At 42.1% G+C, this 14,195-nt stretch overlaps 1 protein-coding gene across 1 annotated transcript in view; it reads right to left on the bottom strand.

Moving 5' to 3' along the window:
* The window catches only part of CYP20A1 (cytochrome P450 family 20 subfamily A member 1), a 63,385-nt gene that overhangs the window by 25,091 nt on the left and 24,099 nt on the right, over positions 1–14,195 (bottom strand). Inside the window, exons 5-6 of the mRNA XM_017884365.1 lie at positions 8,630–8,797; positions 2,463–2,541 (exon numbers count right to left, since the gene is read on the bottom strand). Coding sequence (XP_017739854.1) covers positions 2,463–2,541; positions 8,630–8,797 — 247 coding nt within the window. The remainder of the gene's footprint in view (positions 1–2,462; positions 2,542–8,629; positions 8,798–14,195) is intronic.

Genomic DNA, 14,195 nt, shown 5'->3' on the forward strand with positions numbered 1-14,195 from the left:
ACTCCGTCTCAAAAAATAAATAAATAAATAAATAAAATTAAAAAAAAAATAAAATAAAATATTATCTGAGCATGGTGGCAGGCGCCTGTAATCCCAGCTACTTGGGAGGTTGAGGCCCAGGAATTGCTTGAACCTGGGAGACAGAGGTTGATCTCACCCAGCCTGGGCGATAGAGCGAGACAGTCTCAAAAAAAAAAAAAAAGAATTAAAATAAATTATTAACACTATAAAGAAGTTGTTCCCAGACTTTGCTACACATTAGAATCACCTGAGAAGTTTTTTCAACCAACAGTAAAGCACAAGTCACATCTCATATCAATTAAATCTGAATGTTTGATATTTTTAAAAAGATTTAATGTGTAGCAAAGTTTGGGAACCACTGTTGTACATTCTCAACCCTACAAGTACATTAGAATAATCTGGAGGGTCTTTTCAAAAACACCTGATGCCCACGGCACCCCAATCTCAGATTCTGAATAAACTGATCTAGGATAAGGTTTTGTGCTTTAAGTTATCCAACTGATTCTAATGTGCAAAGCAGGTTGGGAATTAAACAAAGGAAGCTCTGATCCAGTCATGGGATCCCATTTTTATAAATACTAGAACATAATCATTTCCAATAAAAGCTCAAATTTGATCTACGCCCATGTTGTAGCCCAAGGAACACATCATGCCAGATAGTTTACTTTTATTTAGAATCAAAGAATATACATTATTTTCATTTCATGTTAATTTAACCAATATTTCTGAAATACATGTTTTATCAAGGGGAATTAATCTAAATGCATTGATCAAGATAATCATAATGGTCATAAAAACCGGATAGCAGGAAATGTGTCAATTAAACTGGCGTTTTTTTTTCTTTTTTACTTCTGTTGGACCAAGAAAATCACCAAAACAGTAAGCTAATGAGGACAGGGATTTTTGTCTCCTGTGTCTCGCACCACTGCACTCCAGACTGGGTGACAGAGTGAGACTCTATCTCAAAAAACAAAACAACAACAACAAAAAACCAACATTAATTTTAAAAAAAAGTATTAAAGCTTTATAATTATTCAACCACTGACAGAATACAGAACAAAAAAAAAAAAAGGGAGAATAATTAATTTGGGGCACTATATTACATTAAAATTGCTATTTTCTGTGTAAATTGTGTAAAATTGAAATTGAAATCAATGCCAAACAACACTGAAAATATTTTATTCAATGTTATAATAGCAAGAATCTTTTAGGTTGCTAAATTTTTTTTTTTTTTTTTTTTTGAAAAGGGTCCCACTTTTCCACCAAGGTTGGGAGTACAGTGGCATGATCTCAGCTCACTGCAACTTCTGCCTCCAGGGTTCAAGTGGTTCTCATTCCTCAGCCTCTTGAGTAGCTGGGATTACAGGTGTGTGCTTCACCCAGCTAATATTTTTTTAGTAGAGGCAGGGTTTCACTATGTGGCCAGATTGGTCTCGAACTCCTGGCCTCAAGTGATCTGCCTACCTCAGCCTCCCAAAGTGCTGGGATTGCAGGTGTGAGCTACCACACGGGGCCTATGTTGCTAATTTTTTAAAATTTTTTGAGATGGGGTCTCTCACTACATTGCCCAGACTGGTCTCAATATCCTGAGCTGAAGTGATCCTCACATCTCAGCCTCCCAAGCAGCTGGGACCACAGGCATGTGCTACCATGGCCGCCGTTTTTAATAAATATCTGTAATATTTAATCATGTTGACATTTCCCTACTAATTCCTATAATGTTGAACCTTTAGTTTGTTCCTGGTTTTCTACTTGCAGAAACAGTACTGCAAAAATACCTTCATGAATATTCTCCTTTCATATAATTTCATCCATTATTTATGGTTCTTAGTATGCATTATTAAACTGCTTTCTTAAGATTGTAGCCTTATACTTTCCATTAATCCCGTAGAGTATACCAGCTCTACAGCACTCTCATTCTGCAGTCAGTGCTAGAGTTTCTTTTACTAACTTATTTTTCCTCACTTCTGTTAAAGAAAACTTTCATTGTAGAAAATGTAGGAAAAAAGCATAAAGAAAGAAAATATAGGCCGGGCACAGTGGCTCATGCCGGTAATCCCAGTACTTTGGGAGGCCACGGCAGGCGGATCGTGAGGTCAAGAGATTGAGACCATCCTGGCCAACAGGGTGAAACCCGGTCTCTAATAAAAACACAAAAATTAGCTGGGCGTGGTGGCACACACCTGTAGTCCCAGCTACTCAGGAGGCTGAGGCAGGAGAATCGCTTGAACCTGGGAGTCGGAGGTTGCTGTGAGCTGAGACAGCACCACTGCACTCCAGCCTGGCAACAGAGCAAGACACTGACTCAAAAAAAAAAAAAGAAAGAAAGAAAGAAAGAAAATATAAATGACGTTTAATCTCACTATTCAGAGATAACTTTATTAAAACTGTGGCACATTTATTTTTTGTCCTCACTAAAAATTAAGAGTGACCAAACTTACCATCTTCGTATTGTTTTTTCCGAGTTGTATTTTTATCAAGTGACCCATCTAGAAAGCCTTTTCCGATCTCAGACCAAACCTGAAAATAGGTAAGTATACATATCTATTATCTAATAGGTAGAACTGCAAAAATTATAATATAGAGCAATGTAACCTAATAACTTAGGAACTTTTTTTTTTTTTGAGTCAGTGTTCTGGCTCTGTCACCCAGGCTAGAGTGCTGGATTGCAATGCACGATCATAGCTCACTGCAACCTCCACCTCCGAGGCTCAAGCCATCCTCCCACCTCAGCCTCCCAAGTAGCTGCGACTACAGGTGTGTGCCACCAATGCCAGCTAATTTTTCTATTTTTTGTAGAGACGGGTTTCACCATGTTTCCCAGGCTGGTCTTGAACTCCTGAGCTCAAGTGATCTTCTCGTCTCAACCCCAAAGTGTTGGGATTACAGGTGTGAGCCACCTACCCAGCAGGAACTCTTCTCACCAACAAATCTGATAATTAAGCTCTCCTTCTCAACTGGCTGCACAATCCTTTACTCCACAGTCTCAGAGGAGAGGGTACAAATATATTTTAATGACTTTAGTCAAGACACTTTCAAACTAATAAGAAGTAGAAAGTGAAAAATTCCTTTTCTCTAAAAGGAGTAGGGAGAAGAAAAAGGACACAGCAGTTGAGTCAATCCTCATTTTTTTTCCCCCACGAGACAGGGTCTCGCTGTGTTGCCTAGGCCGGAGTGTAGTGGCGTGATCTCCGCTCACTACAACTTCCACCTCCCTGGTTCAAGCAATTCTCCCAGCCTCAGCCTCCTGAGTAGCTGGGATTACAGGCGCCTGCCACCACATCCAGCTAATTTTTGCATTTTTTAGTAGAGATAGGGTTTCCAGACTGGTCTTGAACTCCTGACCTCAGGTGACCGCCTGCCTCAGCCTCCCAAAGTGCTGGGATTACATATGTGAGCCACTATGCCTGGCCCTCATTTTTGTATTATACTGGCATAAGTGTAAAAATAAAATTCACAGGTAATTACAAATTTCTGTTTCACCTGTAATATTGATAAACACTGGCTGAGGTAAAGAAAAAGGTTAAAATTTAGTCTGAGATTTGGATATGATAAGCAGTAGAATAGGCTTCCAAATATTCACAATTGGGTCATTAGCCCCTGAAAAAACTTTAACCTGATTTTAATTCAAAAGTTCTAAAAGAAGTTAGGGAAAGAACACAACACTTATTCATCAATGGCTAAATACTATTATTTGAAAATAATAGATTTTAAAAGCCCTCAATTCTTACCTTAAATGAAAACATTTCAGATTACTTAAACGTAAAAAAATCAAACTTAAAACTACTGTAAAAATGAATAGTAGGCCGAGTGGAGTGGCTCACACCCATAACCCCAGCACTTTGGAGGCCAAGGCAGGCAGATTGCTTGGGCTAAGGAGTTCTAGAACATGGTGAAACCCTGTCTCTATGAAAAATACAAAAAATTAGCCAGGCGTGATGGTGAGCATCTGTGGTCCCAGCTACCCAGGAGGGTGAGGTGGAAGGATAGCTTGAGTCTGGGAGGTGGAGGCTGCAGTGAGCCGAGACTGTGGCACTGCAGCCTAAAAAAAAAAAAAAAAAAAAAAGAATAAAAACGTAAATATTTATATAAGATGCTTAAAGCTCAAAAGCAGTTTCTAAGCATGACAGAACACAAGGCACAAATCCACAATGAAAGAGTTAAATTGATTTAGCTACATAAAAACATTAGCATTTGTGATACTGAAAAAGTATCACAAAACTTTTATTTATTTACTATAAATAAATGTAAAAGGAAATGAAAACTGAGATTAAAAATAAAGAGCTGTTCTAGATTAGTAAGAAAATGAAACACATCAATAGAAATATAGGCAAAAGAGCCAGGTGGGCCTAAAACCCCAGCTATTTGGGAGGCTGAGGTCAGAGGATCCCTTAAGCCCAAAAGTTTGAGACAAGTCTGGGCAACATGGTGATACTGTGTCACAAAAAAGTAAATAAAATAATGAAGAAATATAGGTGGAGGACATTTTAAAAAATCCCATAAAAGGAACCCAAGTGTTTAACAGAAGTATAAAAATATGATTTTGGGTTTTTTGTTTTTAAGACAGGGTCTGGCTCTATCTCCAAGGCTGGAGTGCCTAGGCACAATCATGGCTCACTGCAACCTCCACCTCCTGGGCTCAAGCAATCCTCTGGCCTCAGTCTCACAAGTAGTTGGGACTACAAGAATGTACTACCACACCCAGCAAATTTATGTGCGTGGTTTTTTTTTGGCAAAGATAGGGTTTTGTCATGTTGCCCAGGCTGGTCTCAAACTCCTGGGCTCAAGTAATCCTCCTGCTTTGGTTTCCCAAAGTGCGAGGGTTACAGGGGTGAACCACTGCACCTAGGCAAAAAGATGTTTAACCTCGGCCAGGCACGGTGGCTCACACCTGTAATCCCAGCACTTTGGGAGGCCAAGGCAGGTGGATCATGAGGTCAGGAGATCGAGACCATCCTGGCTAACATGGTTAAACCCCATCTCTACTAAAAATACAAAAAAATTAGCCAGGTGTGGTGGCGGGCATCTGTAGTCCCAACTACTCGGGAGGCTAAGGCAGAATGGTGTGAACTTGGGAGGCGGAGCTTGCAGTGAGCCGAGATTGCGCTCTAGTCTGGGCCACAGAGTGATACTCTGTCTCAAAAAAAAAAAAAAAGATGTTTAACCTCACGAGTAATAAAATAATTACACAGGCCGGGCATGGAGGCTCACGCCTGTAATCCCAGCACTTTGGGAGGCTGAGGCAGGCAGATCACCTGAGGTCAGGAGTTCGCGACCAGCCTGGCCAAGATGGTGAAACCCCGTTCTCTATTAAAAAATATAAAAATTACCCGGGCATGGTGACAGGCACCTGTAATCCCAGCTACTCGGGAGGCTGAGACAGGAGAATCACTTGAACCCAGGAGCTGGAGGTTGCAGTGAGCCGAGATTGTGCCATTGCACTCCAGTCTGAGTGACAAGAGCAAGACTTCATCTTAAAAAAAAAAAAAAAGAATTATACATTTCAGGCTGGGCACGGTGGCTCACGCCTGTAATCCCAGCACTTTGGGAGGCCGAGGCAGGTGGATTGCTTAAGGTCAGGAGTTCGAGACCAGCTGGCCAACATGGTGAAACCCCATCTCTACTAAAGGTACAAAAATTAGCCGGGCGTGGTGGTGGGCACCAGTAATCCCAGCTACTGGGGAGGCTGAAGCAGGAGAATCGCTTTAACCCAGGAGGTGGAAGTTGCAGTGAGCCAAGATTGCACCACTGCATTCCAGCCTGGACAATAAGAGCGAAACTCCGTCTCAAAAAAAAAAAGAACTATATATTTCAATCATAAAATGTCATTTTTGGCTTATTGGATAGGCAAAAATTTTGTTTTTTGAGACAGGGTCTCACTCTATCATCCAGGCTGGAGTGCAGTGGTGTGATCCTCCTGGGCTCAAGTGATCTTCCCACCTCAGTCTCCTGAGTAGCTGGGACTACAGGTGCGCATGCCACCACACTCTGCTAATTAAAAAAAAAAAAAAATTTGGAGACAGGGGTCTCACTGTGTTGCCCAGGCTGGTCTTGAACTTCTAGGCTCTTGCTTTGGCTTCCCAAAGTGCTGGGACTACAGGCACAAGCCACCGTACCTGGCCTAGAAAGGCAAATATTTAAGGACCAACAATTCTAAATGTTGTCAAAAGTACAGAGCAAGAGCACACTAATATTGGTGGAAAAATACTTGGGACAATATTTGCAGGGGACAGTTAGGACATACAATATGCAACTGAAGGAAAGATGTATGTTTTTTCACATTTTAACACCTGTGAAATCAGTATGCATCTTACAACTGATGACATCTCCCAATTGTTTTCATCTAAGTAGCAGTCATGATGCAGTCGTCATTGGCTCTGAATTCACAAATTGGTTATTATTCCTGGTGGCATGACTGGACAATGGCAATCCCTTGGTATTTCAGACACTAAAAGATCATTTCAGGGGTGGGCAGGAGGATAAGAAATCACTTAATGGGTACAATGTGCATTATCTGGGTGATGGATACACTAAAAGCCCTAACTTTAACACTACACAATCTATGCATGTAATAAAATTATATATATAAAACCCATAAATTTACACAAATAAAAAAAAATCTTTGAAAGCCCACTCTGGTGGCAAGGCTGTGGACATATGAAAAAAAAAAAAGAAAAAAATCATTTGAGGAAGAACAAGTCCTGTTTATAGTCTGAAAAGTTTCCTTTGACAGCTTTTATTAATATTAAGAAAACATCAAATTCTTGCCAAAAATACATATTTTGAATCTACTCATGAAGTATCAGACAAACTCAAATTGAGGGATAGTCTACAAAATAACTGTCCTGTACTATCCAAAAATGTAAAGGTCTAGAAACTAAGAAAAGCTGAGGAACTGTTCCAGATTAGAGAGGTCTGATATCTAAAAGTACTGAGTGATCATGAATTGGGTCCTGGAATTGGAGGGGAAGAGGCTGAGAATCTACAAGATTATTATTGATACAACCAAAGAAACTTGATAACTATGTTGTCACTACATAAGAGAATATCCTTGCTCGCAGTAAACATCAACTGCAATATTTAGAGGAAAACAGGCAAAATGTTCAATTTACTCTCAAATGGTTTCAGGAAAGTGGGAGGAATGGATAGACAGATGGATAGATAGATATAGATAGAAGATGAATGATAAAAGCATGTGTGGCAAAATGTAAACAACTGCTGAAACTGGGTAAAGGATATATGGGAGGGAGGAAGTACCTTGTATTAACTGTAACTTTTCTGGAAGTTTGAAATTATATCTATTTTGAGGTTATAAGAAAAGAAAGGAAAGAAAACAACACCAGCATAAAATATGTAGGACAGATGCCAGCAACTGGAAGAAAATCCTGGAAACAGCGGTGAGATCACTCTTTTTTTTTTCCCCCTTTTTTGAGATGGACTCTTGCTTTGTCGCCCAGGTTGGAGTACAGTGGTGCAATCTCAGCTCACTGCAACCTCTACCTCCCGGGTTCAGGTGGTTCTCCGCCTCAGCCTCCCGAGTAGCTGGGATTACAGGCTCCTGCCACCATGCCTGCAAATTTTTGTATTTTTTAGTAGAGACGGGGTTTCACCATCTTGGCCAGGCTGGTCTTGAACTGCTGACCTTGTGATTCACCTGCCTTGGCCTCCCAAAGTGCTGGGATTACAGGCATGAGCCACCACACCTGGCCAAGATCTTTCTTTTTTTTTTTTTGAGACAAGAGTCTCACTCCATCACCCAGGGCTGAAGTGCAGTGGCGCGGTCTTGGCTCACTATAATCTCTGCCACCTGGGTTCAGGCAATTCTTGTGCCTCAGCCTCCCAAGTAGCTGGAATTACAGGCGCAAGCCACCATGCCTGGCTAGTTTTTTTTTATTTTCAGTAGAGATGGGGTTTTGCCACGTTGGCCAGGCTGGTCTCAAACTCTTGACCTCAAGTGATCTGCCTGCCTCAGCCTCCCAAAGTGCTGGGATTACAGGTGTGAGCCACTGTACCCAGCCAGCCAAGCCTTGTTCTTGATAGACAACAATCTGCATTATTAAACTACCCAGTATGATGAAATAATTGTTTAATTTATTATTATCATTTTTTAGAGACAAGGTCTCACTCTTGTCTCCCAAGCTGGAGTGCAGTGCTGCAGTCATAGCTCTCTTTAGCCTTGAACTCCTGGGTTCAAGTAATCCCTCCTGCCTCAGCCTCAGTAGCTGGGACAACAGGCACATGCCACCATGCCTGGCTAATGATGAAATAATAATTGTATTTATTTATTTATTTATTTATTTATTTTATTTGAGACAGAGTCTTATTCTGTCACCCAGGCTGGAGTGCAGTGGCACAATCTTGGCTCACTGTGACCTCTACCTCCCAGGTTCAAGTGATTCTCATGGCTTAGCCTCCCAAGTAGCTGGGATTACAGGTGCACACCACCACACCCGGCTAATTTTTGTATTTTTAGTAGGGACAGGTTTTCACCATGTTGGGCAGGCTGGTCTTGAACTCCTGACTTCAGCCTCCCAAAGTGCTGGGATTACAGATGTGAGCCACGGCGCCCAGCCTGAAAGAATAATTTTAAATTTAGCCCCAGACTTACTGTGCCATGATTCTTCTGGAAGCGAATGACTTCCTGATCATTTTCAAATGTACTACCCATTACCATCTGTGTAACAGACTTCATAGCAAAACCAAGCATATGCTGGCTGAGGGGCACGTGCTGGGTCTCTGGGTAGGAGAGCCATTTATCTAATAATTCTTCTGAAAGCTGAAAGAGAACAGAAAAGCACAATGATTACTATTTCTGCATACTAAATCTCAGAAAATGTTCCTAAGTAGATTCATTCAATAGCAAATACAGTTAAACTCTGTAACCGAAGTGAACATTCAGGTACAAATCTGTCAGACTGACACTAGCTCTATCTAAAATTGCATCCTCAGTGGTTCAGGTTCAGCTTCTGGCAAAGGGCTGATATGTAAAACAAAACAGAACCACTATCACAACAATAAAAACAGAAAATATAAATTAAAACTCAAAGACAGAAAAACCTTAAACCCAATGGAAATTAAAAGACCATACTCTTGGTACCTAATTAAAAATAATGAAAAGTCTGCCACAGAATGCCTGTGACATAGTAATCAATAAATATATGAATATATATAAAAGTCCTAAACATACTTCAGTGACAGAAACCTCTCAGAGTCTCTTTGTCATTCCTTCCTTCACCAAATATTTATTAAATACCTATGGAATAAAAACAGAGTCTAGTGAAAAGATTATAAACAAGCTTTAGGCCGGGCACAGTGATTCATACCTGTAACCCTAGCACTTTGGGAGGCAAAGGTGGGTGGATCACCTGAGGTCAGGAGTTTGAGACCAGCCTGGCCAACATGGTGAAACCCTATCTCTACTAAAAATACAAAAATTAGCCGGGTGTGGTGGTGCATACCTGTAGTCCCAGCTACTCAGGTGGCTGAAGCAGGAGAATAGCTTGAATCTGGGAGATCAGGGCTGCAATAAGCCAAGATCACGCCATTGCACTCCAGCCTGAGCGAAAGAGCGAGACTCCATCTCAAGAAAAAATAAATAAATAAATAAATTTTTTAGATGTAATTAAGGATCTCTAACGAGATCATCCTGGATTTATGATAGAATCAAAATCCCTTATCTTTATATAAAATAAAGATGGAAGGAAAATTTAAGACATAGATACACACAGAAAGTAAAGAGCTCTGAAAGAAAGACATAGAAAATGAAGAATAATGAAACGTGGGTACATAACAAATGAATAATTAGTGTACAAAATCAAAGTATAAAGGTGGGAGAGAGAATATGGAGTTAGTAAGGCCCTGGCATTGTTGAGTAATTGGTAAAAGTTATCATTAACATTAGATTATAATAAGCCAAGAATGCCTATTATAATCTCTAGGGCAGCGGTTCTCAACCAGGGTGATTTTGTCTCCAAAGGACATTCAGAAATGTCTGGAGACATTTTTTGATTGTCACAACTGGGGTGAGGTGCTACTGGCATCTAGGTGTAAAAGCCACAGATGCTACTAAATATCCTATCATGCACAGGATAGCCCTCTACAATAAATAATCACAGGCCTAAGTTTGAATACTGCCAACAGTGAAAAGCCCTACTCTAAACAAATACTAAAATAGTTAAAATACATAACTAATAAGCTAACACAGAAAACAGAATACTCAAAAATACTTTATTATTTCTAAAGAAGGCACGAAAGAGGCCAGGCGCAGTGGCTCACGCCTGTAATCCCAGCACTTTGGGAGGCTGAGGCGGGCAGATCACAAGGTCAGGAGATCAAGACCATCCTGGCTAACACGGTGAAAACCCACCTCTACTAAAAATACAAAAAATCAGCTGGGCGTGGCGGGCGCCTGTAGTCCCAGCTACTCAGGAGGTTGAGGCAGGAGAACAGCGTGAACCCAGGAGGCGGAGCTTGCAGTGAGCTGAAACTATGCCACTGCACTCCAGCCTGGACGACAGAGCAAGACTCCGTCTCAAAAAAAACAAAAAACAAAACAAAACAAAAAAACTTGTATATGACAGAAATATAGAGGGAAATGTATAGACTTAAATTCACATATTGGGAGGGAAACGGCTGTTTATTAATGATCTAAGCAACTATCTCAAGAAAACTAGAAAAAGAATAGCAAATTAAAACCAATGAAAGTAGAAGGAAGGAAATAAACATAAGAGCATAAACAAAATTAGAAAACAAACATAATATATGGAGAAAAAAGTTGGTTCATGTAAAAAATTTTAATAAAATTGAAAGACATTGTATCAGTTACTGATTGCTCCTGTATTGCTCTCGACCTATAAATTCATTCTTTTTGCCTCGCTGTTAAAATAGACTAGCAGTTCTGGTACAGTGGTGTACATCTGTAATCCCAGCACTTTGAGGGGCTGAGGCGGGAGGATCACTTGAGGCCAGGAGTTTGAGACCAGACTTGGCAACATGGTGAGACCACCATCTCTTATTTAAAAATAAATAATAAAATAAAATAAAATAATATAAAATCAACTTGGGTCCTTTACATATTTTTCCTTTGCCACCTGGCATGATGTTAAGCTTTCTCAGCATAAGGTGATAGAGAGACATTTGTAAGAAGAGTTTTGCTTCTTGGTTCCCATGCTTGTCATAGAGCAGGCCACTGTGATGTCTGAAGCTTTCCAGAGTCAGGGTCTTGCAGTGCACTGGAAAGCAGTCAGCAGCTTCCCCCATCAGCACTCCCCTTGGATGCTTTTGTAAGAGATGTCCTCCAACCCTGCAGTACCTCCTGCAGCATGGAGTGGCCAGCAGCTTGCCTTGCCAACTCCCCCAAAAAAGTTGTGCCTCAGGTGAGACACCTCTCCATGAACAGCTTTCCCCACCACACTAAAGGACAGCATACTAGAGGATAAATGTCCAACCAGGTCCAAAGGGCAGATTTCCAGCAAGTTTTGCTAATATGGCACCATAGCAACCCCTCTGCCATTCACAGCAGTTGTGGCTCCTCCAACAAGCCTGAATCTGAGTCCTGAGGAAGAGGGGTCTTCTTAGTGCCCTCTTTCTTGGCCCTGGGGTTTGTGACTGTTCCTTATATCTGCTATTCCTTTTTTTTTTTTTTTTTTAAAGAGACAAAGGAGCCCAGGAGCTACAGGATGCAGTGCGCAGTGATCATGCCACTGCACTCCAGTCCAGGCTGGAGTGATCACTGCGCACTACATCCTGTAGCTCCTGGGCTCAAGGGATCCTCCCATCCTCCTGCCTTGCCTCCTGAGTACCTGGAACTATACGCATGCACTACCACAACAGCTAATATATATTTTTTTAAATTTTTGTTTGTAGAGACAAAGTCTTGCCATTTTGCCCAGGATGGTCTTAAACTCCTGAACTCAACCTATCCTCCCACCTTGGCCTCTCCAAGTGCTGGGATTATAAGCATAAGTCACTGTGCCCAGGTGTATTCCTATATTCTTTAGAGTTCTCCTTAGAGTAGCCCCTATTAACTCTTCACATTTTTTATTTTTGTAGAGGTGGGGTCTCACTATGTTGCCCAGGTGGGTCTTGAGCTCCTGGGTTCAGGCAATCCTCCCACCTTGGCCTCCCACAGTGCTGGGATTACAGATGTAAGCCACCATGCTCAGTCTATAATTCTTTATATAAAACTTTCTCTGTTCAAATAGTTATATGCCTTCTCTCTCCCATTGGACCCACACTGATAAAGACCTCTGGAAACACTAATCAAGAAAAAAGAGAAAAAAAGAATAAGAAGGCCGGGCGCAGTGGCTCACGCCTGTAATCCCAGCACTTTGGGAGGCCGAGGCAGGAGGATCACGAGGTCAGGAGATCGAGACCATCCTGGCGAACATGGTGAAACCCCGTCTCTACTAAAATACAAAAAAATTAGCCGGGCGTGGTGGCGGGCACCTGTAGCCCCAGCTACTGGGGAGGCTGAGGCAGGAGAATGGCGTGAACCCGGGAGGTGGAGCTTGCAGTGAGCCGAGATCGCGCCACTGCACTCCAGCCTGGGCGACAGCGTGAGACTCCATCTCAAAAAAAAAAAAAGAGAGACAGAAAGAGAGAGAGAAAGCACCATGAATCTTAAAGACATTAAATATATAATGGAATGTTTGGCAATAAAGCAGGAAAAGAAACTAAAAATCTTAAAGTCAGAAAAAAGGAAATAAATTATAATTAATCTCAGATACCAGCTGGGCTTGGTAGCCCATGCTAGTAATCCTAGTGCTTTGGGAGGCCAAGGACAGATGATGGCTTGAAGCCAGGAGTTCAAGGCCAGGGTGGGCAACAAAACAAGACCCTCTCTCTAGCAAAAATAAATTTTAAAAATTAGCTGGCCATGGTGGCACACACCTGTAATCCTAGCTACCTGGGAGGCTGAGGCTGGAGGATCACTTGAGCCCAGGTGTACTAAGGTATATTAAGCTATGACTGTGCCACTGCACTCCAGTAGGGTGACAAAGCAAGATCCTGTCTCTAAAAATTAAAAACAGGCCAGATGCGGTGGCTCACGCCTGTAATCCCAGCATTTTGGGAGGCCGCGGCGGGTGGATCACCTGAGGTCAGGAGTTCAAGACCAGCCTGGCCAACATGGTGAAACTTCGTCTCTAGTAAAAATATAAAAATTAGCCAGGCGTCATGGCACACACCTGTAGTTCCAGCTACTTGGAAGGCTGAGGCACAAGAACTTCTTGAACCCACGAGGTGGAGGTTGCGATGAGCCGAAATTGTGTCACTGCACTCCAGCCTGGATGACAGAGTGACACTGTCTCAAAAAATAAATAAATAGGCTGGGCGCAGTGGCTCACATCTGCAATCCCACCTTTTTGGGAGGCCGAGGCAGATGGATCACCTGAGGTCAAGAGTTCAAGACCAGCCTGACCAACATGGTGAAACCCTGTCTCTACTAAAAATATGAAAGTTAGCTGGGCGTTGTAGCGGGTGCCTGTAATGCCAGCTACTAAGGAGGCTGAGGCAGAAGAATCGCTTGAACTTGGGAGGTAGAAGTTGCAGTGAGCTCAGATAGTGCCACTGCACTCCAGTCTGGGTGACAGAGTGAGACTCTGTCTCAAAAAAAAAATAAAAAGATATGCCTGTAATCCCAGCACTTTCGGAGGCCGAGGCAGGCGAATCACGAGATCAGGAGTTCGAGACCAGCTTGGCCAACACGGTGAAAACACATCTCTACTAAAAATACAAAAATTAGCCAGGTTCAAGAGATTCTTCTGCCTCAGCCTCCCAAGTAGCTGGAACTACAGGCATGTGCCACCACACCTGGCTAATTTTTGTATTTTTTGTAGAGATGCAGTTTCACCATATTGGCCAGGCTGGTCTCAAACTCCTGACCTCGTGATCTGCCCGCCTTGGCCTCCCAAAGTGCTGGGATTACAGGCATAAGCCACTGCGCCTGGCCGCGACTGGGTAATTTATAAAGAAAGCATGGTGCCAGGTACCTACCTGGCTTCTGATGAGGCCTCAGGAAGCTTATAATCACTGCAGAAGGCAAAGGGGACGTAGCAGGTTACATGGCAAAAGCAGGAGCAAGAGAGAGGGGGGAAGGTGCCACACACTTTTAAACAACAAGATCTCATAAGAATTCACTATCGTGAGGATAGCACCAAGCCATGAGGACTCCA

The sequence above is a fragment of the Rhinopithecus bieti genome, unplaced genomic scaffold (assembly GCF_001698545.2).
Source record: "Rhinopithecus bieti isolate Rb0 unplaced genomic scaffold, ASM169854v2 scaffold_14229, whole genome shotgun sequence".
Lineage (NCBI taxonomy): Eukaryota > Metazoa > Chordata > Mammalia > Primates > Cercopithecidae > Rhinopithecus > Rhinopithecus bieti.